At 44.9% G+C, this 27,880-nt stretch overlaps 1 protein-coding gene and 1 long non-coding RNA gene across 2 annotated transcripts; one reads left to right on the top strand and one right to left on the bottom strand.

Moving 5' to 3' along the window:
- Window positions 1–1,174: 1,174 nt before the first annotated feature.
- On the bottom strand, window positions 1,175–27,523 carry LOC125327575. The gene is made up of 5 exons (XR_007204320.1): window positions 25,409–27,523; window positions 25,087–25,234; window positions 6,156–6,234; window positions 3,978–4,073; window positions 1,175–2,287 (listed from the first exon to the last, which is right to left on the bottom strand). It is a non-coding gene; the product is annotated as an uncharacterized LOC125327575 (long non-coding RNA).
- LOC125327573 (ferritin light chain-like) lies at window positions 18,157–24,230 on the top strand. Its single transcript, XM_048307214.1, has 3 exons — window positions 18,157–18,352; window positions 21,118–21,264; window positions 22,458–24,230. The coding sequence occupies exons 1-3, from the start codon at window positions 18,170–18,172 to the stop codon at window positions 22,959–22,961; spliced, it is 834 nt and encodes a 277-aa protein (XP_048163171.1). The 5' UTR covers window positions 18,157–18,169; the 3' UTR covers window positions 22,962–24,230.
- Window positions 27,524–27,880: the final 357 nt, after the last annotated feature.

Below are 27,880 nucleotides of genomic sequence, written 5' to 3'. Positions count from 1 at the left end.
CTAGATGTACAATGAATATGATGTAGTCAAAGCTAATTAATTGTTCTATATCAATCATCATTCTGCCATTACAAAGTTCCCTTCCCTTCCTCTCAAGGGCTTTTCTCCTTCAGTCTATAGCATTTCTGACTCCTTTCCACTGATGTACAAAGCTCTGAGTTCTCTTACATGAACTTAGGCTTCTTCCCCAGGCTTACTGGCATAATTTCCATGCATGTTTGTCTGGATCTCTTGCTGTTTTCTTCCAAAGGATGTGTATCTTGAGTTTAGTCCTGGAGATCTGAATTGAACAGAAGTCCTCAGTACCTCCTGGACGTGGCTCTGCAGGTGTCTGCTGCTCCTGCTTCACTCTCCAAGCCCTGTTCTGAGCAAGGCACTGCAACTGCCTTCTCTCAGTGTCTCCTCTCCTCCTGTTTCAGTGGAGGGAGCAGAGTTGAGCCCTCCTCAGGGCCCTCTCCTTCCCGAGCAGAGGCCCAGGCACACCCGCAGAGGCACCACACTAATGGCAGCTGGCACTGTCTGTCTCCCAGCAGCAGGGCATTAATAACCATTAACAAAATGCTATACAGTTCCAACATGATGTCACTGGTATTAACCTCTGTCATGCCTGTATCAGCACTTGTGAATGACTGGTTTTCCTTTTTTTCCCTTTAAAACTTACCTCTGAAATACCCCATAGCAGCAAAACCAACAGTGACTACTTAGACTAGCTCTTATTTTCCAGTTTTGAAAATGAACTCTCAGTTATCAGTACTATGTTAAACAACAGCTGAATTTCTCTCATTCATATTTTTTTACCAAGCTTTACAAAAAATAAACCAAAGCAAAGCCTTCATGGCCTGCAGACTTGTGAGCATTCTTCAGAGGTATTGAGGATTTGCCACCTATTAGAGAAAATAAGTGGGAGAGATTTGGGAATTTTCTGGAATGGATTGTTTATGAGCAGATTACTCAGAACTGCTGTATTACAGCAAATCTGCTATTTCTTTCAGGAGTATGAAATACGAGTATCTTTTCTCAGTTCAAACTAGTAACCACAGCAGAAACAATCCCTTTTAAATGGTATGTTCATAAAACCTCTTACAACCTTACAGTATCTAGGTATGCACTGTTTCTCAGCTCAAAACAAAATAAACACCAATACTATAAAGAGATGAGATAAAGTCTGTAGGAATAGAGAGTTGGTATTATTTATTGCAGTAATAAAGACAACTGGAACAAGATACAGTTTTCCATGTATTCAACCACATTTATATTCTTAGATCACTAACAAGAGCATCCCTATTGAATTTCCTTGTGATGATTCAGGATCAATATGCCTTAAGGTGATATGAAAGATTGATGGATTTTCAAAACTGTCCTTTTCTTTTTACAGATTAAGAAGGACATATTTCCATTGCTTGTATACTTTGCTATTTACTGGCAGACTCCAAGATAAGAGAATGCCTAATCCAACCTCAGGTTAAGTGCAGTTACAACCCCCTATCTCCACCAATGCTTAAAAATGTCCACCTTATCACAGTGAAATCTTTAGTTCTAGAAAATAGGATGGGCCCCCCAGATAAATGTTTGCATGGCAAACTAGTCCTGCCCATCTCCATGTTTATGTTCATGTCTAAAAGCTATTAATAGGTATAGGGAGTAGATGTGCAAGACCAGACTGAGAATGCTTTGTACTCCCATGGACTGTATCAGTCACACAATGCAGTTGATTCTCCAGGTTGGGCTCAATGTGTGGGTTTTGATTTTTTTTTTCTGTAAGTTTTGGTTTTGTTGTTTTTTTTTCTTCAGGTTTTTATTTGATGTTTTTTCTAAAAAAAAAGAAAAAGTAAAAAAAAGTCTTTACCTCTCAAAAAACCCCAAGAAGTTCACGTGATGTGGAGCTTCAATTGAAAATTAAAAAAAGTTATGGGAGATTTGCCACTTTTGGTTCCTGTGTGAAGAGCAGCTGGTCCCAGTGGAATAAAGGCAAGGATAAAGCCATCTTCTTTGGGAATGACATGGCAACAAGGGATACTGCCACCAAAAGCAAAGCCTGCTCCCAGGCAGCTCAGTGCAAACCATCACAAGGAACATTTCAGGGTGAGGGAGCTGAGAGCACAGCACAGGCACTGTAGTCATGTGGAAGGAGGTAACAGGAGGGAAGGGATGCAGTGTTTGCACTCCTCCAGCCGTGCTGCAGACCTCCTGAGGAAGTGCATGCTTCAGATTAAATCAGTCTTAGAGACACCCTCGAGCAGGCAGTGAACTAGCCAGCAGCACCTCGGTGAGAGGCAAATCCGCATCCCTGTGGAAATGGCAGAAGACTGATTAATTTAATTCCATGCCCTTCCTTAGAAAAGATAGAAAGAGACAGTGAGGAGCAAAATTTGTACAAATATACCAATTTCTTCTTCCTTCTTTGGCAGAGGAAAGGAGGAACAGATTCCATATGCCCACCCCTCCCCTGATCACAGCATTTAGCAGAAGGGGGGGGAAGGGCTTTTCTGCAGATCCTGTGCCTTTGAGGCAGCAGCGGGGCAAGAGTTCAGTTTTACGACTCTTGGCCCCAACACAATTTACCATTTACAAACTAATCCTCCTCTGCTGGAGAGCACAAGGCCTGCTAAAGCTCTCATGTCCACTTCTCTGATTCTCCATTGTCCACAGTGACAGGGAGAAGCCGAAGACCTAATCGGTGTGTAATTCAATCGCTGTCCAGGCTGTGTCACAGCACAATGCTCTGCTTGTAGCGCCACGGGCTGAGGCAGCCAGCTACTGTTATGCCCCACAGCAGGTGTGAAGAATGTCACTCGCTCTGACTGTGTGCTGCCCTGTCTCCAGGTCCATTCCTGACACTCAGTTCACTCACCACTTAAAGGCTGTTTTTCCTACTGGCAGCAAGCTAATTGTCAGCTCTCTGCTGAAAGGGCACTCTCAGCATTTTTGACCCTGAACTGGGAATTCCTGCACAGCATAACATGGGCCTTGTACAAATTAAACCTCTTTGCTCTCCAGATCCCCTAAACGTGGAGGCCTGCTAACGAGCTCTTTATTTCCTTAGTCTTAATCCAGCAGTTAGTAAATTATAATTTACCACACCCAAACTGTTTCACTCTGTTGTTCCTCACCGGACAGGACACTGGACATTGCCACACATCCTTTAGGAATGGTTAAAATCCTTGGTACCTAATTACATTTTAATCAGCAAAAGGCAGGTGCTTCAAAAAATTCCTGTCCACATGTAGGTGGTTAAAAACCTCTGGAATTCCAAATTAAATGTGCTGCCACACTTAAATACAGGGCCACTCTGAAAATTGCATTTGGTTTGGTTTTTAGCAAGAATTTACTACACCACCAAGATTTGAAAATCTGCACTTTCATTCATCTTGAGTGCAAGGAAGCTGAGGAAGACAGGGGCAGAGGAAGGAGGCAGGGCAGCAGCTGCCACTTGATCCTTGGTATCACCCAGCCATGCTATCAGGCAGCTAAGGAGACAGCACAGAACTACTGCTGGTACATCCATGGGAGCTCGTCAGAGGATGTCTCCCCTGGCACGGAGCTACATCACACACTTGTAACAGTCGCGTGTGGTGTTTCTTTCCGCATGCGGTTGTCCAAGGGATGTGAGAACAGAATGAGCACAGAAACACCCTACTTCTAACACATCTATTTCATTAACAGCCTTGAGAATGTCATTCATGTAGAGCTTCTGGTGCTATTTTTCCAATTCCTTAATTTTTATACAGAAGCAAACCAAATAGCAGGTATACCTGATGGAAGAGTTACACTGGAACAGAAATTGTACAGGCCTGTGCAGCCACGGTTGTCATCCAAAAGAATAAATAACTGAAGTCAGCTGCATAACCCGACCAACATAAGAAACAAATAAACCAACAATTTCCCTGCCACCACATAGGTGATCTTAAATCAATACATTTGGCTGCCTAGACTACTTCTGTGCAATTCTGTACATGAATTATGGTTACCAATCTTACCTAATCCTGTAAAGGGATGAAATACTTTGTCACACTTGCAAATTCTGTGAAGGCAGTGAGCAGATGAAGAAAGATGATCCAGCTTCTTACCACTTGCTACAGGAAAGTTCATAATATTCATTATTCAAAATATGAATTGGACATCTGTATTTACAACATTTAACAAGTCTTGCTTAGTGTTGAAGCCAAGCTGCTCATTTCACCCATACTCATCTACTGTCATCATTGACGGCTGATTTCCAAACATGGCCAGACACCAGTTTTCATGGCAAGGGTCATGAGACATTCTTGCATCCTGAATCAGGATTCAGCAATGCCATGTGCCAAGCCTTAGAAGCATGCAGAGCATTCACAACTGAGCACCTGCGGAAATCCCATTTCCTGACAAAGAGAAGCCTCCAATATTCATGTTTTCTCCTGCTCTTAGGCTATGCTGTAATGAAACCTGGCCTGAATAATCCTTTTATAGCTATACAAGGAAGTATTCTTGCTTAGCATTTACCTCTCCTTATGGAGGTTCAGTGGAAACCTGGTTGAGCTATCACAGAATACAAAGATACACAGAAATACAAAGATACACAGAATGCAAAGTCTGGCTGATGGGATTGACAAAAACCACGCACAGGACAGGGACACAAAGTGGGGCTATCAGAGAAACTGGAAGGACTCTGGTAACTTCAATGAATAAAGGTAAGAGGATGGGACCCGGAGGAGTCACATTAAATTCAGTGTTAATGCTGACAGTGACATATGCAGACACATCCAGAGAGTGCATGCTCCTGGAAAGGGAGGCCAGGAGCACTGTTGCTAACAGCATGGGAATAATCAGAGAGTGCAGTACTGCACAAGAACCACTGCCAGGTCAGTGACAATAGTTGAAGGGGAGTAAATTGAAGGAATGCTGGACGGGGACTTGGAAGGAGCTGTTTGTGATGCCAGTGATGAAAATGACTTTGAACAGCTTATCCTGTGAGACTCCCTGCTCTGCAAGGCATCTCCCACTACTACCTCTTGCTACAGGTCTGGGTTGCCCTTACTCTATGCTGCCCTCACCCCTTTGAAGGCTGTGATTTCCTTACTCCACAAAACCTGAATCTTTGTCCTGTCCCTGTCACTCTAACCCTGGGTTGCTGCTCCTTTATCTCTGACACAAGCTATCTGTGCCCCCTCCTCTACCTCTGACCTCAAACTCCTAACCATCACATCTGCACATATCCCCAGGTCATCTCTTCTGCCTCCATTTCCCTGGCACTAATCCCTGTAGCTGCTTCCTACCCCAGATTATCTCTGCTTTTGTTTTCCTCTCTCTAGCAGTGTGTGAAGCCCAAGCTGTCACATGTAGCAGGCCATTAGCCTGTGCTCTGTTCTATGCTCAATCTCATTTTTGCCAGGCCACTCACTGGAGCTTTAAACCAATGACTACAACCAGTCCTGCTGGTCTTTAGTGGTCCCTCAGCCTCTTTTTAGGAACCATAATCCATCATGGTACTGGGCAGGCTCAGTGGATGCAGAGTGACAGCCACTGTTCCCGATTTCCACAAGGAAACGCTAGAACAACTTTTGTCTGCTGGGTATAAAAAACAGGTCTCCATGGCACACTTCCCGTTTGCTTCCTGCTGATCAGTTGTTCCTCTGGGTACTCCAGGGGACCTCCCCCCCCCTCTTGGCCATGACAGCGTACATTCAAACAGCTGCTCGGGCTGGATGAAGCACCTGCTCTGGGCAACAGCAGCTGGAGTTCATTTTGGGTCCAAAGGGCCGAGGCCAAGCAGGCTGACCACATGTGCACTAATCCAGTATCATCACCAACTCCACCAACAACAGGTGCCCTTTGAAGAGGGAGGGAAAAACTATTTGGGGAGGAATCAGAGCTTTATAAAGGACATTATGGGCCAAGTCCTCAGCTGGTACATGCTCAGTTAAAGCATGTACCCTCTTGAAGTTATATGAGTAATGCTCACATACACAACCAAAAGATTTGGCCCACTCTCAGTGCTGCTTCTTTTCTGTTTTTAGTTTTCCTAAGGATTTTTCACCTCCTCTCATTGATCTACATTGTTCTTCCATCAATAAAGAAAAAGAAGCTTTCCTGTCCCTTGCTTCAAACCAAACAGCTGAAAGTCACAAGCTACACATCCCAGATTTCACCATCCTCCTGCATGCAGGTAGCAATCTTACCATGCGTCCCTCAGTCCTGCTCGAGTCCTGGGGCTCCGGATCATGAGCATGCAGCAACAGGAACAAGGGCGATCCCATTCTGGAACAAATCAAACCAAACCCCATCAAGGTCCATTAAGAGAAGTCTTTCAGCACAGGCATCCTAAGAATTGCCATGCACTTGGCTCAAGACAGTGGTCCCTGTAGGCCAGAGCATCATTTCAATGTATGACCCCTACAAATGACACAGGAAGAGCAAAAAAAAATCCTGACAGAAACAACTGCTGGCCAAACTGTCTCCAAGGAAAGTTTTATTCTCACCTCATTTTGCTGGAAATCTGCTTACCATCCAATACATATGAATCTCTTTTTAAAATCCCTCTTAGTGCATTTCTGATAAACACCTGTATTAACGAAAGCCTCTATGTTTTCTTCTTTTCTGAGTCCTGCCATTCTGAGCTCCAGAGGCCAGTTTTGTAAATCTGGTCTCACTCATTGCAGTTACTCTTGTGCTTCTTCCTAGAGAACCTGGGAAGCTCTCTGGAGCCTGAGAATGAGCTGGATTCACAGAGATGGCACTGCAGAGCATGGCCAAAATCACTCTGCTCACACAGCCTGAGTAAAAGCAAGATTTCTAAATTCCTGTTGATGCACTATCACAGGAACACATGACCTTGCTGCAAGTTGCTCATGTGAACCAGTCACAGCCTTCATAACTTTGTATTCCAAAATTTATTTTCCTGAACTATGCATCTTTTAATTCTTGACTTTCCAAGATTCCGATTTAAGTCACTTTTCCCTTGGGAACATGCCTCAGCTGGGTTATATTACAAAGAGAAGCAAAGTGATGAGAGACAGTTGGATGAACAGAGCTGGCAGTGAGAACAGCACAGGCAGAAAAAACAGTCTCCAATCCATAACAGTTCCTGACATCTCATCCACAAGTACAGACAAGTGTATCCTGTACTGCCTTGGCTTGACCAGTTAAATAAGTCTCCAAGAATTTCCCTTGATGAACACCACAGTACAGGTTAGACAATTCCTCACCAAGGATGGGACAGACACTCAACCACACAGGAACCTCCAGTGCTGGAAATGTATTCTCAGCTGCTGCAGACTCACACATTCCCTTTGAGGCTTTAACCACAGTTCCAAAGTTGGAAAACACCAGAGCACATACAAGCATACGCAGAAGGCAACACTGCCCACTTGTGCAGCAATTTTGTCCACATACATGCCCAAGGGAACCACTTTGCACCCTTATACTGAGCAGTAGAGATACCTACACATTCCTGCCCTTCCCAGTCAAAGCAATAAAACACTGTAACATCTGACAGCACAGAGCTCTCCCGATCCCTCTGAATCCTCGCTGCCGCTTGCTGTCACTGGGCACATTTCACGCAGGCCAGCTGCACAGGATTTATTCAACCAGTTTTGGAGTATCAAAGCTAACTTTTTTTTCTTTGCCCCAGGCAGGCACTTGGTATGCAGGATTTAAATCAGAGAACAAAATGTTCTGTGAAATTTGTAAGTACTCAGCCCAGTAATTTCTAAATTCTAAAAAAAAAAGATAGCAACTGGAGTGGTTTAAAAATCAAAAAGTAAAGCATTTCACTGCATCACTGTGGGTAATGCCACTGTATCCTAAATATCAGAATAAATAACTTCCCAAGATTACCAAATAATGGTGCTGACTGCTTTAAGTGATAGGAGCCAAACATACTCTGAGTTCTACCTTATAATTCCAGCAAAATCAGGAGAACGGTCAATTCAACAAGTGCTCTGCATAAAAACACTGAAATTGAAAAAAAATTTGTTTGACCTTTGCAAATTGGCAGAGAAGACACTGCCTGGGACATACTGCCACAAACTTAATACAATCTAACACCTATCGTAGTAAGATTTTTTAAATGTATTTAAAGCCATTAAAATGGAATTAGGCAGAACGTAATAGGGAAAGAGATACCCCAGGCAATCACAACACTTACACAGTGAAGATGATCTAAAAGAGGTGCTTTGACCAGAAAGCAGCACTAAAGCATCATTTGTGACTGGAACTGGAAGAGGAGTTACTTCATTGGAATTTAGCACTGCCTTTAAGGTCCATGATGTTTGAGTCAAACTATCCACTTCTGCTTTGTCTGATTCACCACTGCAGACTCCATCTTAATACAAATTTAAGACAAACATTTAGCTGATGAATGTTCACGTTAAAATTTCAAAGAAAAAACATTTTCATATGTTTTCTCAAGCAGTTTCACTTAAACTTTGAAAGGATTCTTTTACAAAAATTGTGAAAAGGATTCATTGATTATTTTTTGTTGACTACAAAAGCCAAAATATTTAGAATCATTTCCTCTTCACCTGTAAACATTTCGTACTCCTCTTACCACAACTGTGGCTTTAATTTCCTCTCTCTCAAGCCAAGTAGCAAATGGCATCAGGCAAGCCAATTAAATCCCAGAAGTACCTGTACTTCAGAACCAGGTGCTCCTGGTACTAGCAGGGATTCTATGAGCATTGACTATCAGTAGCACACAGCAGCAAGACAATAAATGGTGTTGGGGCCATGGTTTCTGGATCTTCATGCCTAGCCTACAGTTTACTTCTGCTGGCCCAGATATTCTGAGTATGTACAAAGTGCACCTGCTCATGGTTACCTCAAAGAGGTAGGGCTGATGTCCCCTCAAGGGCCACCTGGAGCACAGAGTACTGAAGTTTACACTGCCTGGAAGGCATTACCTGGTCACCAATTTCAGATAGCACAGGCTGCACACACACACAAGAAAAGGCTCTGCCTTTTTCAACACATCAGGTGTTATTTTCTCATTTGTTCAAAAGTAAGTACAGATTCTAACCCACAGCTGTGGAAAGGCAGGTAGAATAGAAAGGCAAGTACACAAAGTATACAAATTATGACAGACTTTAGGCAGTTTGGCATTGCACAACTCCCTTATGCAACACATTGCCTGGGGCAAGCCTCATGTTTTCAGAAATTCCACAGAATCCCCTTAAATTTTATCCAGTGCTGAGGCTCAGTGGCTTCCACCTGCAATTACTGACTGCACTTATGATATACCACAGATAGATTACATGGATGAGCCTTACATTTGCTGGCCTATGCTTTTTTAAATGTGACCTGAAATAACAATTGCAAAATCTCAGAGGCAGATGAACCCAGTCAGTTTATACAAACTTACTCCTAAGCACAGCCTCTTTAGAAAAATCAAAGCACTTGAATAATCCACTTAAAACTCAAGTGTATTTATAACAGCAGAAATGGAGATGGAAGGGCCAATGTTGCTGGCCAGGCTGGAACTTACTGAGCCAGGCTGCCAGTCCTCTGCAGCCACCAGGCTGGGAGCACAGACTGCCCCCGGGCTCCAGCTCTCCCTGCTGCCTCTGCCCAATCCCAGCCACGGGCTACCTGAGTGCTGTCAGAGCCTGGGCTCCTACAGACACGGGTGAGCTGGTAAGCTGAGTCAGGACATGTAATGATTCTGTAAATACAAGGAGAAAAGAACATGGCAGAACAACTCAGTGTAGGTGATTTGTCAGCATTTGAAATTGCAGAGAGAGTGGTAAGTGCTTAAGAGAAAATAGTAACATACAGCTTCTAGACATGAGTTAAGTAGTGGCCAGAGCTCAGTTTGACCTACAGCTCCACACATGTAGGCAGTCACACAAACACGGCCACGTGCAGCTGCACTTGAGATGCTGCGGGAAAGATGTCAAATGCAAACCAGGCTGGGGCAGGACAACAGTCACAGCAAGAGTCTGTTGATGAACTTGAGATGCACTTACATCTTGTTGGCTTGACTGCAGAGCTACACATGGATCCCAAACCTGCTGTTGGCACAGAGCTTTTCCTGGGGTCCAAAGGAGGGAGAGTGGAGCAAAGGAAGAGGACGAGTCTGCCTGATTACTGTGGTTGTGCAGCAGTGGGAAAGAGCCCACGGGGAGAGAGAGGAGAAGGGAGGGGGCTCTGGGGACCAGCAGGAGGGTGAGGGCTGGTGGTACACGGGCAGGATGTACACCTGTACACCAAAGCCCCTGGGCAGCTCCCAGCTGAGAAGCAGTGGAGGCTGTCTGTCTCCAAACTCTGCTCCTGGAAGAGTCCCATGGTGGAAGCAAGCATTAATTACAGATAATCTAATTTAAACACAGCAGAGAAGAAAATAGCACAGATTAGAAAATCCTCCTATACATGTTCTGTGACACAAGGTTAAAGATAAGCTTTGCTTGTATTTCAGAAACTCTTACAAGTTTGTCTCCTATGTTAGCTTTAGACACAGCAGAGATATGCCTGTGGCCTGTGGGCGCATTCTGTTTGAAGGACAGATTTCAATCAGTAAAGTTTCAAAGAATTCTATACATGTCACAATGTTTTATGTTATCCAGCATTCGGAAAGTTCCTTAAGGAAGAACTTCATTGTGAAAGACGAGAGGCAATGAGCCAGCTTCTCAGTATCTGTGCCATGCAGACTTGTGCCAAGGAAGCCTATGGAAACAAACTGCCTGAGATAAAAGTTACAACAGAAGCAAAATGTGTCGCAACTTTATCAAGCTACTGATGCAACATGGGAAAACTCAATGGAGGCAAAAAAGACATGGCTGTTTCCAGTGATGGGAACAACCTCAAACATCTCATCTGGCTTCAAACGCTGCAGTAATGGATGTCTGGCAAACACAAAAATATCAATGACAGGAAGAAGAGCTTTGGGACTCTAGAAAAGGAAAGCACATGAAAACTAAGGCTTGGAGAATTTGAGGCGAGTGCCAAAAAAAGGCACTTAAAAATTACTTGCAAAATTAGAAGTTAATCCAAGTATTTTTCAAACAGGACTTCATTTTGGTACCTCATTTTATTAAATGGAATACAGGCAAAATATGTATCGATCTGGCACAATATAGTAATTTTCAGTACCTATAAACCCAAAATACAGGCTTCTGTCTGCTCTGTTTGACACCAACAAGACTCATTTCAAAGGGACTAGGCTTTGTTTTTGAGAAATCCTTCTCTTGTATCACCAAAACATGCTGATTTCAGAGCACTACAGCAAACTGGACCTTCCCAGTTCTCAGTGACTGTCTTGGGGTGACTTTATGATGTGTATCCCATATTGCTGCTCTATGCCCAGGAATTAATTTTGTGCCTTTCTATGCCTTTAAACTGAGCCTGAGAGGGGGGAAGAAAAACTGGCCAAAACTTCTTCAAAGCAGTTTGCAGCTTGTTCAAGGTCACACAGAGATAGAGACAGCTCTCTGCGTTCAGCTGCAGCAGCAGAGCGAGAGCGGAGGGAAGCACCTGGCTTGCTGCTTTCCAGCCAGCTTTTGGCTTTTTCTCCAGAGAGATGAAGAGTGTTGGGGTCCCTCCCCTGCCGTGTAGCCCTGGGAGAGGGGCCCTGAGGGCACAGACACGGGGTTTCCCTGCCCCTGCTCAGCCTCGTTCCCATTGGTTGGTTTGTGTTCCCTGCGCGGGCAGAAGGACCCTTGGTCCCGTGACTGGAACAGTTCCTCAGCAGAGCCCCGGCCATGCGGCTGGAGAAATAAACATCTCTCTGAAACAGCTATCAAGAATGTGTCTGTCCACATATATTTCCTTTCCACGGGACTCCTGGTTCGGTATATGCATGTTGCAGTATCCCCACTGCAACATAATGGTGGAGAATTGTGAGCAGAATGATCTCCGATCCCTAAGGGACTGATTTGTGTGAGTAAACCCTGGAAACTTTGGATTCCTCTTCTTGGTTTTGTTTTGCTATTCCATATCTAAACTATGGAGGAACCGTGGGAAGACTCTTGGCTCTTATAGCCGCATATGGACATTTATCTTAAACTTGAAAAGATTCTTGAACAAAGATTTGTAAATTTTAGCTTAATTCAAGCTCAAAAAGAACTGAAACTTCCTGGCATGGTTGTTTAAGAACTTCTTCTATGTTTCTTGGGATTTAATTCTTACGAAGGGCTTTTGGAAAACCGTTTGGACACAGTTAATATTGGAGTCAAAATATATGCCGATGGAAGAATATTTTCGTGAATATTATTTAGTTACCGAGACTGTTGAGCAATGTCAGCTGTGTCCTGGTGAAGGGAAGCGTGGCGCAGGGACCGTGCGGCCCAGGCCACGTGCACCGAGCGCTCTGCGAGCAGCAGCGAGGCAGTTCCCGCGCGCGGGCGGAGCCACGCGAGCCGCAGTGTCGGTGGTGGAGCGAGGCGCGGTGGGAGCGGCGGGACCCGGCGGGACCCGCACGGCCGCGTGCAGCGCGTGGTGGAGCGAGCCCCGGGAACGCCCGACCGAGAGGGGCGGCGCGCGGGCGGCAGCGGGCGGCGGTGGAGCGGAGCCGCGCCGAACCGAAACGTGCGCTGGAGCGGGGCGCGGGGGAGTCGTCGCTCGGGGGCCCAGCCGAGACGTGGGTGCAGCGCCCGGCAGCGGCAGCGAAGCTGCGACCAGAGGAGGCGACGCACGGAGAACTGAGCGGCGTGGCCCGGCCCGGCCCGCGCAGCCCCGAACGTGACCCCGGGAAGAGCGCGCAGGCACCAGCAGCCCCGACAATTCCAACACGGGAGCGACCGAAAGAGAGAACAAAGACGCAGCGAGACAGAAAACAGCAGCCACTCGGAAAAAGAAAAAGATCATAGTACCTAAGATCTTAGGGATAGTGAAATGGTATAATGTTAAACAAAATTATGGTTTTATAACAAGGTGTGACAACCAGCAAGACATATTCATGCATAGAACTGCTATTAAAAAGAATAACCCTGAAAAATGCATCCCATGCTTGGGAGATGGAGAGGTGGTGGAATTTAATATTGTGCTAGGGAGAAAAGGGTTACAAGCATCGCAGGTCACTGGGCCTGATGGCGTTCCTGTAAAAGGCAGTATATATGCAAAAAATCGTAGTAATGTTAGACAATATCTCCATTGTAAGTCCCCCCTACAGTCTCCCTTTCCTAATCCCACCTTTCCCTTTTACCCTATGTCCTATTACCCCCAGTGTATTTCCAATCCGTTTTTTAATCCATGGTTTCCCTCACAAAACCATGCCTTTGCCAATTGTTTCCCCAAAAATCCCTTTCCAATGCCGAGTGGGGGATGAAAAGGGAGAGGGAAGAAATTAAACCCTCTCCTGCCTCAGTTTCCCCACAAAGCATGCTCAGAGAGTTCTGTCTCCCTTCTGTCAGCCCTAAGATGTTCCACAGAATCTGTTTGGACATTTAAAGACTCAGGAGGGTGGCTTGTTTTGTTTTGAAACTGTTCTTGTTATGTTTATCCAGTTGTTTTCATTCTCCTTTTATTAAAATAAAACGGGTGAGGTGTTGGGGTCCCTCCCCCGCCATGTAGCCCTGGGAGAGGGGCCCTGAGGGCACAGACACGGGGCTTCCCTGCCCCTGCTCAGCCTCGTTCCCATTGGTTGGTTTGTGTTCCCTGCGCGGGCAGAAGGACCCTTGGTCCCGTGACTGGAACAGTTCCTGGGCAGAGCTCCGGCCATGCGGCTGGAGAAATAAACATCTCTGAAACAGCTATCAAGAATCTGTCTGTCCGTATATATTTCCTTTCCACGGGACTCCTGGTTCGGTATATGCATGTTGCAGTATCCCCACTGCAACAGGAGAGTTGAACTTTTGTTTTCCTGGGACTTCATTTTTTCCTTTTTTTTCCCTCTGCTGGACTGTTCCAACATCAGAATACCTCGGGAGGAATTTCCACCGAGGCCTTGGCCCTGGAGGTGGGCCCAGCACCTCGTCCCACCTCCAAGGAGGGGGGAGAGATTTACGGAAGGACTCTGAAATTTTCCCAGGTTTTCTCTCTACAGCAAGAGGTTTCATTATTTAGCTTTAGTAGATTTTTTTTTCTGTGTGTTTGTTAAATAAATAGTTTCTATCTCTTTCACTTTTCTTTGAGGAAAAAGTTTTTTTTCCTGAACCTGGTGGGGGGAGGGGTGGTTTGTAACCTGCCTTCTCTCAGAGGATGTATTTCTAAATTTGGCCAAACCAGCACAGTGACAGAGAGACAAAAAGCCTTTTCCAGAATGTCTACCTCACAGCACTGTCACAACACTGTTGCCTCCCCAGGGCCGTCTCATGTTTTGCTGATGACCACTTTTGCTGAAAGTCAGTTAAAAGAGGTTATTTTGCTATGCTTACTTAAGTAGTAACATCCCAAATTTCAGGCTTCTTTTTTAACTGTATGAGTCATACAGTGCAAAAAGGCAACAAAACAACTCAGAAGTCTTGCTGGCTGTTCCTCTGTGGATAAAGGAAGTAAAAAAGAGTGGGACTGGATAAAATAGTGAGATGAAGCACCTGTTGAGACTAGAAAAGCATAAGAAAAATGGGTTAAGGGGCTTCAAGTCCAACAAAAGCAATCACAAATTCACGGGTGTTCGTATGAATCATTCCAAATTTCCTGCCAGAGAGCTTTGGTTTCACTTAATTGCAAAACAAAATGATGAATGAAGAAGGCCAATTCACAGGCATACATACCGTACATTTATTTGCTTATTACTTCTTCCTCACACAGCCCTCTGTTTTCATCCTAGCTATTGATTGGCACTGAATGAGAGAAAAGTCTGGCAGCATTAGATGGACTATTTGCAAAGCACATGAAAAATCCATCACAGCTAGAAAGAAGCAAACAGATGGTAGCTGAAGAGAAGCAACAGCCACAACTCTTACTACCTGTGGTGAAAGAATAAACAATATCAACTGCAGACTACAAAGTGCAGCCTAGAGAGTCTAGCTTTAAATGAGAGAATCAGAGTAGAAAATGGCCAGGTACAACCAAATGTTTGCAAAGTAAGCTCAATAGAAAGGATATTTTGAGAGGATTGCTAAAGCCTACTGACACAAACAGTCCTCTCTACTGCACTCTGCCAAAGAATAAATAGGAAAAGGAGTGGGGAGGAGTAGGGAAGGTATGGGTTTATGTGCAAGAGAGCTTATTTGGATGGAATTTTAATTGCAGTTCTGTATACCACACTGTGGTTGGTTGGCTTCCCACTCCGCCATCCACTTTCAACACACTTTAAAGTGCATTGTACCAAAATCATGCCAAATCATGAAAATGAAAAGATACCTTTCATCAAGGCATTTGTCTGCCACCAGCCCTGTTTACAGATGTCACCAATCCTTTCTGCAACAACCCACACTTCTCTGCAGAATACAATTTGGGAGAGAGACACCAAGACTTTCCCTTTCAGGTTAGGGCAGGTGAGGAAAAAAGCAAGCCATCTTAAAAGCAACTCTACCTGATAGCAGGCAGCTGCCAAGCTGGACTTTGATGATCTCTGTTGGTCCCTTCCAGCTCAGAATATTCTGCGACTCTGTGCTGAAAAGTTGTAACTTAGAAACTGAACGAAGTGCTTGCTCCCCAGGATACTGCATTTCTTGAGGTCACAATCTTATGGAGCAATGATACTTTCCCCAGTCCAGAAAAAACCAGCATGTGACATCACCTCATCCTATGTAGCAAGAATCCCACTACTTTGTAACAGAACTTCTCCACAATACATCTGGTAACAGTAAAAATGACATATATTTCCTTTATTTCTATGAAGCACAAAGCAAAATAAATTGAATGGTGTTCTCATAAAAGGAACATACAGAGATTAAAGAATTTTAGAGTCAGTTTTCAGATCAGCTCAATGCATCACAAATGGCCTTAAGAACTGCCCTTGTCTCTTAGCTGTCCATCACTGAAATGGAATAACTTAATATTGTTTTCCGAGGCTCCAAAGTCCACTAATGCAGATACACGCCTCTATGATTTGATATGCTCAGAAATTATCATAATGAATGCCCAGTTAACAAAATAAAACTACAAACTTTTCCATGGGGACACTGGCTAACTTGCTTTCTATTGCTATTTCACACTTCAAGTTATTCAGACTGCCAAAGAAAGGAAGTCATCAAGTATTTATCTAGGTTGGGATGCCAATGCATAGACACACCCAGGCACCACACTTGCTCCTCCTTCTGTGAGGCAGTCAAGGAATTATTCTGGAATAATAAAACACCAGCAACTATTTCACAGGCCAAAAGAAGGACAGTTGGAATGGAAGGAGCTAAAAGGTAGCTGATGGAGGTACATCTTCCTAGCAAAAGTCCCTAGTGCTACAGTGAAGGAGAGGATGCTTACTGAGAACTTCAGAATAAGATCATATGTTGCTCAAGTGTCTTGCCAATATATTGACATTTAATGAATTTAAGGACTTCCTTTAGCCTTGCAAACATTACAGTTATACTTAACTCACACGAAAATTTACCCAAATGCTTAAATGCTGTTTGATTTTTTTTTAAGTGAAACTTCTAATTTAACTTCAACATGAAGAATAAGAACTAAAAAATTGATAATTACAGCAAAGAGGGCTGAATAGAATATGAGATGGAGGCACTGAACAAGAATTATTTAAGTTTCTCATGAGCAATGTTCTCACATCTCTACATGACTACTCCCAGATGATGCATGCTCTGCTTTAGGTAGTCAGATCCAATAACAATTAAAACAGGCAACGGAAAACAATTCTGCCCTTAGCACCCTGGGTTTGTGGGGGAGTGATCTGCTAGAAGAATATTCCACAAAACAGCACATAACATTGAGCTTACTAAACAAAGTCACTGAACAGAAAATTATTGATTTCGAATATGGGATTACCCATATTTCTGCTCCACTGCTTTGAATTCATTAAAGGTAAAGAAATGCTCAAGAAATGCCAAGCTCCATCCATATGATAAAGCAGTTGAAAAAGTCAGTAACATGTATTTTGAACTTACTGTACAAGCCAAGGTTTACTGGTTACTAAAATACTGAAGATGGTTTAACCAGCATAGGCAGGACCAGTTCAGCACCTCAGCACCAACATTTTTAGCACTAAACCAAAAAACCTGAAGAATTTACCCTGTAGCCAAGACATATACACACACTGCGAAATTCCCAAGACTTTTCAGAGTTCACTCCCTCCCCACGGTTGCCTCTGGGTTCTCATCAGCCACTCCAGCCTCAGCCCAGCTCTTACATTAGAAGAGTTTTATCCATGCTATGGCTGTCCCATAAAGAGAATGCATTAGACACAGGGAGCAAAGGAGAGCCAGCAGGTTACACTGGTTTGAACACTGGCTCTGCACAGCTCTGATGTCAAGGAGAATGAGAGGCAGCAGCTGGGACTATGCCAAGAACCAAACTGAGGGAGCTACAGCATCCTGATCTGCTGGTGCCCTGAACATGTGTGTGCAACACAGCACAGCTTCTGTCTCTTGGACACAGCTCTGCACCACAGTACCCATAACTGCATATTGAGCTGCTGGCTTGCAGCCTGCCTAGGGGGGGCAAGCAGCAACTACGTGCATTTCCTAAGTTCTTCTGCTTCTGATTGTCTTCCCTGCTTTCCTCTATCACCCTGCTTAAATGGGAAATACTTTCACTTCAGCTGTGTTGCTCTGTTTAGAAAGAAAAATGTTAAACACAGGAGTTTACGTTTTTCTCTTCTATTTTTAGGGCCATCTTGGGATACCCCAAACCTCTGACACACGTACACATGTGTAATCATAAACCACTGAAGAGAGAGAACATAGTAGAATGTTTTATTAAGAACATTCACTGCAGAATCCTTTTCCTCAAGTCACCCATAGTCAAGATTCAGTGTTTTATAACCACTTCTTCAGCACAAGTGTGTGGCACGACTTCAAGTGGAGCCCAAGTTAACCTATCTACTTAACTGTTAAGATAGATCTTTTATGCCAATCATTCACTATTTAGGATGCACCCAGACGGGATGGGCCGGGCCGGGCCGGCACCCGCGGGCTCCGGCACCGCGCCGGTTCTCCGGGATGGCGGGAGCTGTCCGCGCTCCCGCCGCGCCTGCCCAGGGCCACGCACGCCGCGGCGGCCCCCGCCGGCCCCCCCGCATCCGCATCCGCACCCACATCCTCCTCCTCCTCCTGCCTCGGAGGGCGGGCGGCGCGGCGCGGCGCGCAAGGTGTGTCTCAGGTGCCCAGCTATATCAGGCGGCGCGGGGCGGCGGCGCGGCGGCCCCATGGCGGCGCCGGCCATGGCCGAGCCGCGCTCCAAGCGGCCCCGGGTGACGCTGCCCGCCTGCCCCGCGCACCGCCCGCTGCCCGCCAGCCGCGTCCGCCACGGCTTCCCGGCCGCCGTGGAGGAGGCGCTCTGCGGCGTCACCGGCGCCCAGCTGGAGCTGCACTACTGCCTGCAGGCGCTGGTAAGGCGGCGGGACGGGCACGGGAGGGCTGCGTGTGTCCCCCATCGGCCCGCCCTGGCAGCCAGCGGCGGCGGGGAGAGGAGGTGCTGGGGCCCGGCTGAGGAGGGTTTAGACGGCAGAGCGGTGCCTGTGCCCTGACGCAGGGGGCTTGGGGGCTCTCCGGGCTCCCCGACCCGCCGGCGGCAGCGCTCCTGCCAGAGCCGCGCCGCGGCCCCTGCGCCCGCGCGGCCACGGAAACAACGAGGGAGGTCCGGAAGGCGCGGGCCACGAAACGAGCGCTCGCGTGTTTTGGGTAGCTCACAGAGGGGCTTTTGCCTGCGGAGGATGGACAGGAACAGGGAATGTTAACAGCTTTGGAGTATAACGCTTGAGTGGGTTTCCCCCCAAACTTTGTAGAACAGTTGTGTGTGGTTAATTATGGTCTGTGAACGCCGCGGATGGCTTAGGGTTTCTTGCTCCACAGGCATGAACTTTGGACAAGAAATTATAAAAGGTATCACTGATACCATGTAAAATTCATGCCAAAATTGCATCTGGCTACATGTCAAGCATCAAGGCAAACATATAACTTAACAGAGACATTAAAATAAAAAAATCAAAATTATCAATGCCATACCTTCTGATGCCAAGCATCCACTGGGAAGCAACACAAACTATATTCAGTATATCCCCAAGATCCTTCAACTGAGTTTGGAGTCAAGTATAAGTTCAATAAAAATTTAAGTATGCAATAAAACCTCTCTACCTGTTAAGCCTGTGGATTAAAAAAATTGTAGCAATTGGCAGCTGGATGGGATGGAGAAAGCTCAATTAGAAAGTGACTGTGGATAAATCAAACCTAAAAATGTGAACATCTTAAATAGTGAATGATTGACATAAAAGATTTACCTTAACAGTTAAGCAGATGTGCTAACTTGGGTTCCACTTGAAGTCATGCCACATGCTTGCACTGAGGAACTGGTTATAAAACACTGAATCTTGGCTGTGCTGTCAACAGAAACAGGAATGAATGACTTGAGGAAAAGGATTCTGCAAATACTGCAGTGAATGTTCTTAATAAAACATTCTACTATGTTCTCTCTCTTCAGTGGTTTATGGTCACATGTATGCACGTGTGTCAGAGGTTTGGGGTATCCCAAGATGGCCCTAAAAATAGAAGAGAAAAACGTAAACTCCTGTGTTTAACATTTTTCTTTCTAAACAGAGCAACACAGCTGAAGTGAAAGTATTTCCCATTTAAGCAGGGTAATAGAGGAAAGCAGGGAAGACAATCAGAAGCAGAAGAACTTAGGAAATGCACGTAGTTGCTGCTTGCCCCCCCTAGGCAGGCTGCAAGCCAGCAGCTCAATATGCAGTTATGGGTACTGTGGTGCAGAGCTGTGTCCAAGAGACAGAAGCTGTGCTGTGTTGCACACACATGTTCAGGGCACCAGCAGATCAGGATGCTGTAGCTCCCTCAGTTTGGTTCTTGGCATAGTCCCAGCTGCTGCCTCTCATTCTCCTTGACATCAGAGCTGTGCAGAGCCAGTGTTCAAACCAGTGTAACCTGCTGGCTCTCCTTTGCTCCCTGTGTCTAATGCATTCTCTTTATGGGACAGCCATAGCATGGATAAAATACTCTAAATGTAAGAGCTAGTTAGATCTGTTAGCGTGGTTAAATATGGCAGTGGTGTAAGTTGTTACTTTCCCATACAGAACAGAACAAGGCCTGCAGGGGATTTAGGGTTGTAATACTTCTGAAATTATAGAATGGCCTGGGTTGGAAAGGGCCTTAAAGATCATCAGGTTCCAATCCCCCTGCCACAGGCAGGGACACCTTTCCCAGGCCCAGGTTGCTCAGAGCTCCAGTCAGCCTGGCTTTGAACACTTCCAGGACTAGGCATTCACAGCTTCTCTGGGCAACCTGTTAGGGTGCCTCACCACCCTCACAGTAAAGACTTTTTTCCAAATACCTAATGTAAACCTGCTCTTTCAGGTTGAAGCCATTCCCCCTTGTCCTGTCACTGCATGCTCTTATAAGAAGTCCCTCTCCATCTTTCTTGTAGGTTCCCTTCAGCTACTGGAAGGCCACAATTAGGTCACCTCAGAGCCTTCTCTTTGCCAGGCTGAACAAACCCAATTCTCTCAGCCTTTACTCATAGGAGAGGTGCTCCTTCCCTCTGATAACTCCTCTGAACTCGCTCCAAAAGATTGATGTTCTTCCTGACATGCCTTCCCAGGCATGACCTACATATTGAAGGTGTATAGTTCAGTAGCAGTATCCATTAGTTTGGAATACCATTGTCCATCATAAAACTGATAGATAGATGCAAAGTTGTACTTATTCTCTCTTTGGTATTTGCCTCATCTTTCTCATACCTTTGAAAGCTAACTTTTGACTGGAATGCAGGCCTGCAGGGATAAATTTTATGTTCTCTGTGCTGGGATTCTGCTTAAAAAACAAAACAAAAACCCTTTACAAAACACACACAGGCTAACCACTCATAAATAAAATATTCTGAAGATCTCTTAACTGCTACTGCAAGAATAACATCAGTACTACAGTTGCCTGACCAATATTAAAGGACAGGAGGAGTTCTAGTAGAAGTATAGAGATTCTTCATTTCATATTATAACTACTTACTTCATTTATTGTAGAAATTGGATCAAGGTCTCCAAAGTAATTATACTTTGTGAACAAAACACCAAGTTCTGTTAAAGCCACATTCTGCTGCAAGTGAGTCCCATCTCTGGCAAATCTTAACACTCCTGTTTTGTGTTGTTAGGGTGAATATTTTGATCAGTCACATGTGGCTCTACCAAATATTTCGAAGTTCTTCCTGCATCAAGCTCTAGAAGAGAGAAAAGCTGCAGAGGCATTGATGAAGTATCAGCAAGAAAGAGGAGGCCATTACTGCTCTAAAACCATCCAGGTGGGTAGTAGTCAAGAAGTTTTGAAGCAGCTGTGATCTGTTTAACTTACTGAATTGTACTGTTGGTACTTCAGATCTCTGCATTCACCCACTATCAGATTTCCAGATATAATTTACCTGTAATACTAATGTACATGGTTTTGTTCTTGATTGTGATGCCTAGAAACTGTCAGACATACAGTTCTAACTCTACAGGGTGGCTTTCCAGCCCAAAAGAATATGGAGTGTGTTCCCCTTTTCTTTTACTCAGCTAGACACTGCTGTTTCCAGTATGCTGTAATGGATTATGACTCCTTAAATTGTGCTGAAACAGCACACTTGTCTCCTTCACACTGAACCTAAGTAGAAGCTTAGACATGATTAGCAACCTAAGAAGAGTGGTAAGGAAGGAGAACCACCCAGCTTGGGGCAGTAGTTGATTTCCTAAAGTACAGCTCATGACAGACAGTTCAAATTCTAAGATCTAACTTAGGCTTGCACGGGTACAAAGGAATAACTCAAAGTTTTCAGGAAAAAAATAACCCACCTCACTGGTTTAAAACCAGGGGGCTGATTCTCCTCTACCAAGTTAGTTAATACAGAAGGCTCTTCTTTGGTCCATCATAGCAGTTGTTAAGCTGTAGAAAGTAAAAAGGCTATTGTGAAAAATCTTTCTTAACACTCAGTTTGCATCAAGGAAGAGCTTAGGACTTCCAGTACTTAAAGGGGGCCTACGGCAAAGAGGGAGAGGGACTCTTTATCAGGGAATGCAGTGTTAAGATGAGGGATAACAATTCTTAACTGAAAGAGGGCAGATTAAGACTAGATATTAGGAAGACCCTCTTTACTGTGAGGGTGGTGAGACACTAGAAAAAATTGCCCAGAGTAGTAGAGGATGCCCCATTCCTGGGAGTGCTCAAGGCCAGGTTGGATGGGCCTTTGATCAGCCTGGTCTAGTGGAAGATGGCAGAGGGTTGGGTTTTAAGGTCCCTTCCAACCCCAACCATTCTATGATTCCTGGTGTAAGAACCCTCCTCAGGCATAGCTGCTGCTATCTAAATCTATTCCTTGAAGAAGTGCTTGGATTCTGCCACTTGTTGCAAAATCCTAGGACAACTTGTTTAGAGCACCAGGTTAAGTTGCAGGAATCCATTGATGAATGCAGATACATGAGCTGTTCTTCTGAATAAATACAATTCTGTCTTTGTTTTCAGAAACCAAACTGTGATTATGCAGTCGGTCTGATGAAAGCCCTGGAACTAGCAATGGTACAATGGAAAACTCTGCTACGATATTTTGAAGAGCTTTATGCCCTGAGTGTTGAAAATTCAGACCCTCATAGCGCAAGCACTATCAAGAAACAATTTATTGGGCCCAAAATCTGGAAGATCAAGCTGATGGGAGATCTGCTGACCAATGCTCGCAGGCTTGACTGTTCCCAGGATGGCAGAAATAGTCTTGGGGATTACTTTATGGACCGGTTACAGAAAGAGTTCAGGACCAGCATAGAGCCAGAGTCTAGTGATCACTGCAGGCCCTGCCCGCCTCTCCAGCAGTGCACAGGAGCTGCAGAAGGTCTGAAGCGACCCCAGAGAGAATGCTCCCAGCACAGAGATGGCATAGGGCCGATATATGCAACCATACACTGCACTACGATGCTGCCACAGTGTAACGATGGCACAAGAACAAAGCTGAAGCAGGGCAGGGAGGGCCTTTAATGCTGAGGCTGCTGCAGCTACGGGGCAGCTCCTCAGGCAGACCTGTCCCGAGGGTGGAGCTGGGACCAGAACGAGGAGACACGATGCTCTGTCACTCCTCCTGCTTTACACCCATCCCCACACCCTCTGCTGAGTCACAGCTCAAAATCTAGCCCATACCACTATTTGGTTTAAATGATAGCAAGGTTGCTAGCTAGATTGTCACATTTATCTATGCAATTCTTCCTAGAAGCCAAAAGCTCTCAAGCTTCTTTTCTGTCTTAAATCATTAACAGGATTAGTTAGTGCAAATTATTTTAATAATATACATAATTTTTATTAAAACAAATGAAAAAGAAACCACTGCCCCTTTAGTGCAAGGAAACTTTTATATGGCAGAAAATCCAAATATTTAGATTTATATTACTGAATATTTTATATTACTATTTAGGTATTTTAAATTACTAACAAGTATAGTAACATAATGAACTTATTTTTGAAAAGACTTGTTTGAAAACAACGTTTTCTTGTCTTATTTCTATCACACTAGCAATTTAAGTAAGTAGTCTAATGCATTTACTGATCAGCTATTTCTAGTATACTTCTTCAGGATGAAGGATGCAAACATTTCCTCAACAGTGGGAATAAGAAAACGTGCCAATTTCTCTACTGTTATTGCCTAGTTGGCTTTTTTCACCCTCAGAAAGCAGATGAGAGAAATTAGGAGTTCTCATTAGATGAGAACTTCAGAGGTTCTACGGCGTATTTTTCAAGTGTCACTGAAGAGAGTAGCTCTAGGACTTTGTCCATACTTAGCATAGGATGATTGCTTTAATTATGATACAGATCCCTATCTCAGCTAGCTCAGTAAAGGTATTACTGTGGCACTCCTGCTACTTCTTGTATTCCTTATTTGGTCCCAAGTAGGGGCATGAGATCCTAGTGAAAAAACAGCACACTTAACTAGAATTGCATCAGAGAGAGAGGCCACTCATTAGTTTTGCCTTTCAATTAGGGCAGTGTTAGCCAGCTTGGTTATAGTCCAGAGGTGTCCAAGTTCCTCTCATTAGTCTCCTACCAGAGTGCCCCATTCTGTACCCTGGCTCCCAAGGTCACCTAAGAGGAGCAACTGGCTGGATCAGCAGCCTGCAGTTAGGGGGTTTTTTGTCATTATATACATCTTCTATGCAATTGGAGTTTGATTCATTGAAAGATTGCCTCACACTTTCATGTAATATTTTAGCTGATACTCCTGTTTTGCTTGAAAATAAATTCAGTTCTATCTTTGCATCTCCATTGTATTCCTCAATTCACCACCCAGGCATGCTGGTATTCTTCTCCAAGAGATTTTGCATATGTATACTAAACTGCACCAGTATTTTTCTACATCTAAGAGGTTGTGCATGATGGAAGAGTATGCCACAGAGTGAAAATAAATGCCAGAAAACTGCATTACTATAAAAGCACTGCACAATGAAACATTTTTAGTAAATTCTGATACAGCTGCAGTTAAGTAGCAATTTCTGCAAAGCCCACCTACCTTCTGTTGGTGTTGTAACATGGGACAGAAAATTACAGTGCAGATGATTTCCCCATCTTTTCTGTGAATGTGGCTGAACTTTGGGAGGGGAGACACAACCACTGTAGAACAACCCCATATTCAACCATAAAAATAATGTGCCACAGGAATGGCTCAAAGCACTTTCAGCAACATGCTAGATTTGCCTGTGTTGAGATTGCTGCTCTCTAATACAGCAGGAGTTTAAAAGATATTTCCATCTGGGCTAGATTCCATCACCCATCCTCATGCTGAGCATACCTTATTCAACAATTAGTTCCACTGACTGCAACTCAACATGAATAAGAGCAATGGAATCTGTCCCTCTCAGTATTAAAATACAGCCCACTAAGTGTGAACAGAGCAAAGCTACTAACTGATTATAAACTAGTGCCATACAAAACTACTTCATGTACTACTGGTAATGTTTAACCTACTTGTACAACAACCTTCTCCTTTTAAAAGTTGATGACCTTCTGAAACGTAGTTACAGCCTCCTCCATGGTTTACAGCACTTAAATTTTTACCTTAAACAAATTCCAAAATAACAAAGAACCCGACTTTAAAATTTTTCAGAGCAAGACTTACTTGCCTCTTATTTTTCCATTAAGTAGTGCCATTTCTGTTTCTCAGACTTCTCATGTTCATCTTCTAACCAAATGTATCCACACACTCTCAGAATATAAGTCTTTCTCTCTCCCTTTTCCTTTGCCAGAATATGTTCTGGGCCCTCTGCCTGAAAAGACAATTCTGTTAATTTTAGATAAACTCACAATCAGCTGTTTTCCCAGTCTCTGTCCTCTGAAAAAGAAAAGAGAAATCAATCAGTTACTGTAGATAATAAGCTCTCCTTGTCCACATGCTGCTTCTGCTGAGAGGCCACATATGCTTGTGAAGATGGTCTCACTACCTGTCAGTTGTGTATAGGATGAGTCTGCCCATGCTTCTTGACGTAGGAAGTACAATCTGCTTCTGCCTTCCCAGCTTCCTTTTCAATCACATCCTGAAAAAAATGAGATGAAGGAATGTGGAACAGATATAAGGGCAACAGCTCTTACAGAAACTTTGCAAATTCTCTTTCTCTGCTGAATGCTTGTTGATCCACACTCTCTGTATCTGTATTTCCAAAGCAGTGCCCAAACAATCCAAACACACAGCCTGGGGTAGCTCTAAATAGCTAGTGCAGCACCAGCACTCTAAACACAGCATCCAAACTGGAAGCTCTGGAGAGACCTAATCTTCCAAAGAGGTTTAACAATGTAATACTTGTAAATGCTTGCCATAAGCACCTCCTATGGTTGCCTGTTCTCAAAGTGAGGAATGCACTTAAAAGTCTCCAAGTGGAGATTGTTCTGTCCTTCATCCTTTTCCCCTATGGCCACACAGAACTGAGAAGAGCATCTCAGGGTTTGTTCTTTGCAAGGATGTTTTTTCAGGCCCCACTGTACAAGGCAACATCTTTCTGGACAAACCTGTCTTTGGGAATTACACTGGAAAGTGGCTGTTACTGGTGGCAGCAGCAGGGAATTACAGAATCACAGAATTGTCAGGATTGGAAAGGACCTCTGGAGATCAGCATGTCCAAACCCAAAGGAAGGTGTCCTCAAGGGCACCTTCACTGGAAGATCACTGTGTGGAATTCACTGTCTGGTCACAGCTTTCTGCTGACCTTTTCGCTTGGATAAATTCATGCACTTGAGCCCACATTCACGGGCAATTATTGGCAAACTCCCCGTAGTGCTTGTCCAAGCCCCACTGTTTGTCACCACTTTGCCCAAGGTAACCCCTATGCACTTCAGCCCCTGAGTGTCTTTCCCTGGGGTCACATATAAGCTAGAAACAGAGGCAGAATAGGCTACAATACTGACTAAATATTAGGTAAAATTACCTTTTTCCAAAAATCAAGCCAATGGTCTAGAGCGAGTTTAAGTGTCTTGAGTGGGTCACACTGCCAGCACCAAGCCTTGATACCCCGTTTTACATGTTCAGTTACAGCATAAAACTCCTGCTCATTTATACTTGTTTTACATTATTATACACCTTGCACTATTTTGAATACAAATTATTTTTAGTTTGTTAGCTGTTCAATGAAGATTTAAAACCAAATATCTTTATTCCTTCTGGATCAAAGAACCTCTGTAATAACAGTGACGTGTCTCCACAGGTTGCCACTCTGCCTCTCAGAAACAGCTGGGAGATACATCTCTAAATGTGTAGGGGTGGTCAGTAGCTGATCTCCTTGGGACATACTGCTTTTCAGCATTGGGTACAGTGAAAGAATGAATTTGGACAGAGTCAAAACCAAATCGTTTTTTCTTTAAATAAAACCTTTATCTTTTAGGGATGCTGACAGAATGTGACTTACAGCTCTTATCTTGTACTCAAAGATATTTAGGGAAGTAGAAAATGGGGACTGCAGATTAGGAATTTTTACAAAAAACCAAATCATGTAACAATCATGTAACCATCATAGCAGCCCGTCAGAGAAATCATAGGCACAGGGACTGGGGATTGCCCTTTGCTGGATGTTTTCAAATTCTGACAGTCAGCCCCTTGTGCCACTGAAGACAGAGCTTTGCTGCTGATTTTAAATGGACTGAAATTTCACCAGTGTTTATAACTGCAGGACAGAAATTAATTTTAGCTTGTGGGACATTAAATATATGCACTACTATTTTAATCATGAAGTCAGTGAAACCACATGGTTGAATTACTGAAGCCCTCTGAGAAGAACCTAATTTCTCATCTCCAAATGATACTCAAAAAGCAGAGTAAAAACTCTGGGACCCCTGAGAGACGTTGCCAAACCCATGCCACTTCCCCAAGATCCAAACTGTCCCACAGCTAGAAATAAATCCTTATCGCGCAAGCCATCCAACCGCAGCAAAAGGCCACGGCGCGGGGAGAGCTCCATCTCTCCCAAGGTTTCCGAGTCAAGGTGAACAGAGCTGGCAGAGGAGCGCGGGATGCGGCGTTCGCAGGGACACCGCGCTCCCGAGGGAAGGCTGGCGCTTCCCGCTGGGACGGGCCCACACCGCCCCCTGCAGGCGCTCCTGCCGCAGCGCCACCGCGCGGCCGCGACCCGCCCGTCCCGCCGCTCCCCATCGCCGCCGCTCCCGCACCTCCGGCCTCTCCGCGGTGTCCCCGCTTCCCCGCTCCCGGCTCTCCGCTGTGTCCCCTGGCGCCGCCCGCCACCAGCAACGCCCCCGCAGTCATTACCCCTGTGGCCGCAGAGCCGCGGCCGCCGCGGCCGGACCTGTCCCGGAGCTGGGGGCTTCTTCCGTGCGAGGAGCCAGCGGAGCCGCCGCCGGTGTGTGCGGGAACAGCGGGGCGCGCCGCTGTCCCCCCGGGCGAGCGGCCGGCGGCGCCCGGCACCTTCGGG

Source organism: Corvus hawaiiensis, chromosome 6 (genome assembly GCF_020740725.1).
Source record: "Corvus hawaiiensis isolate bCorHaw1 chromosome 6, bCorHaw1.pri.cur, whole genome shotgun sequence".
NCBI classification, from domain to species: domain Eukaryota; kingdom Metazoa; phylum Chordata; class Aves; order Passeriformes; family Corvidae; genus Corvus; species Corvus hawaiiensis.
This window is presented reverse-complemented; position numbering and strand designations above follow the sequence as displayed.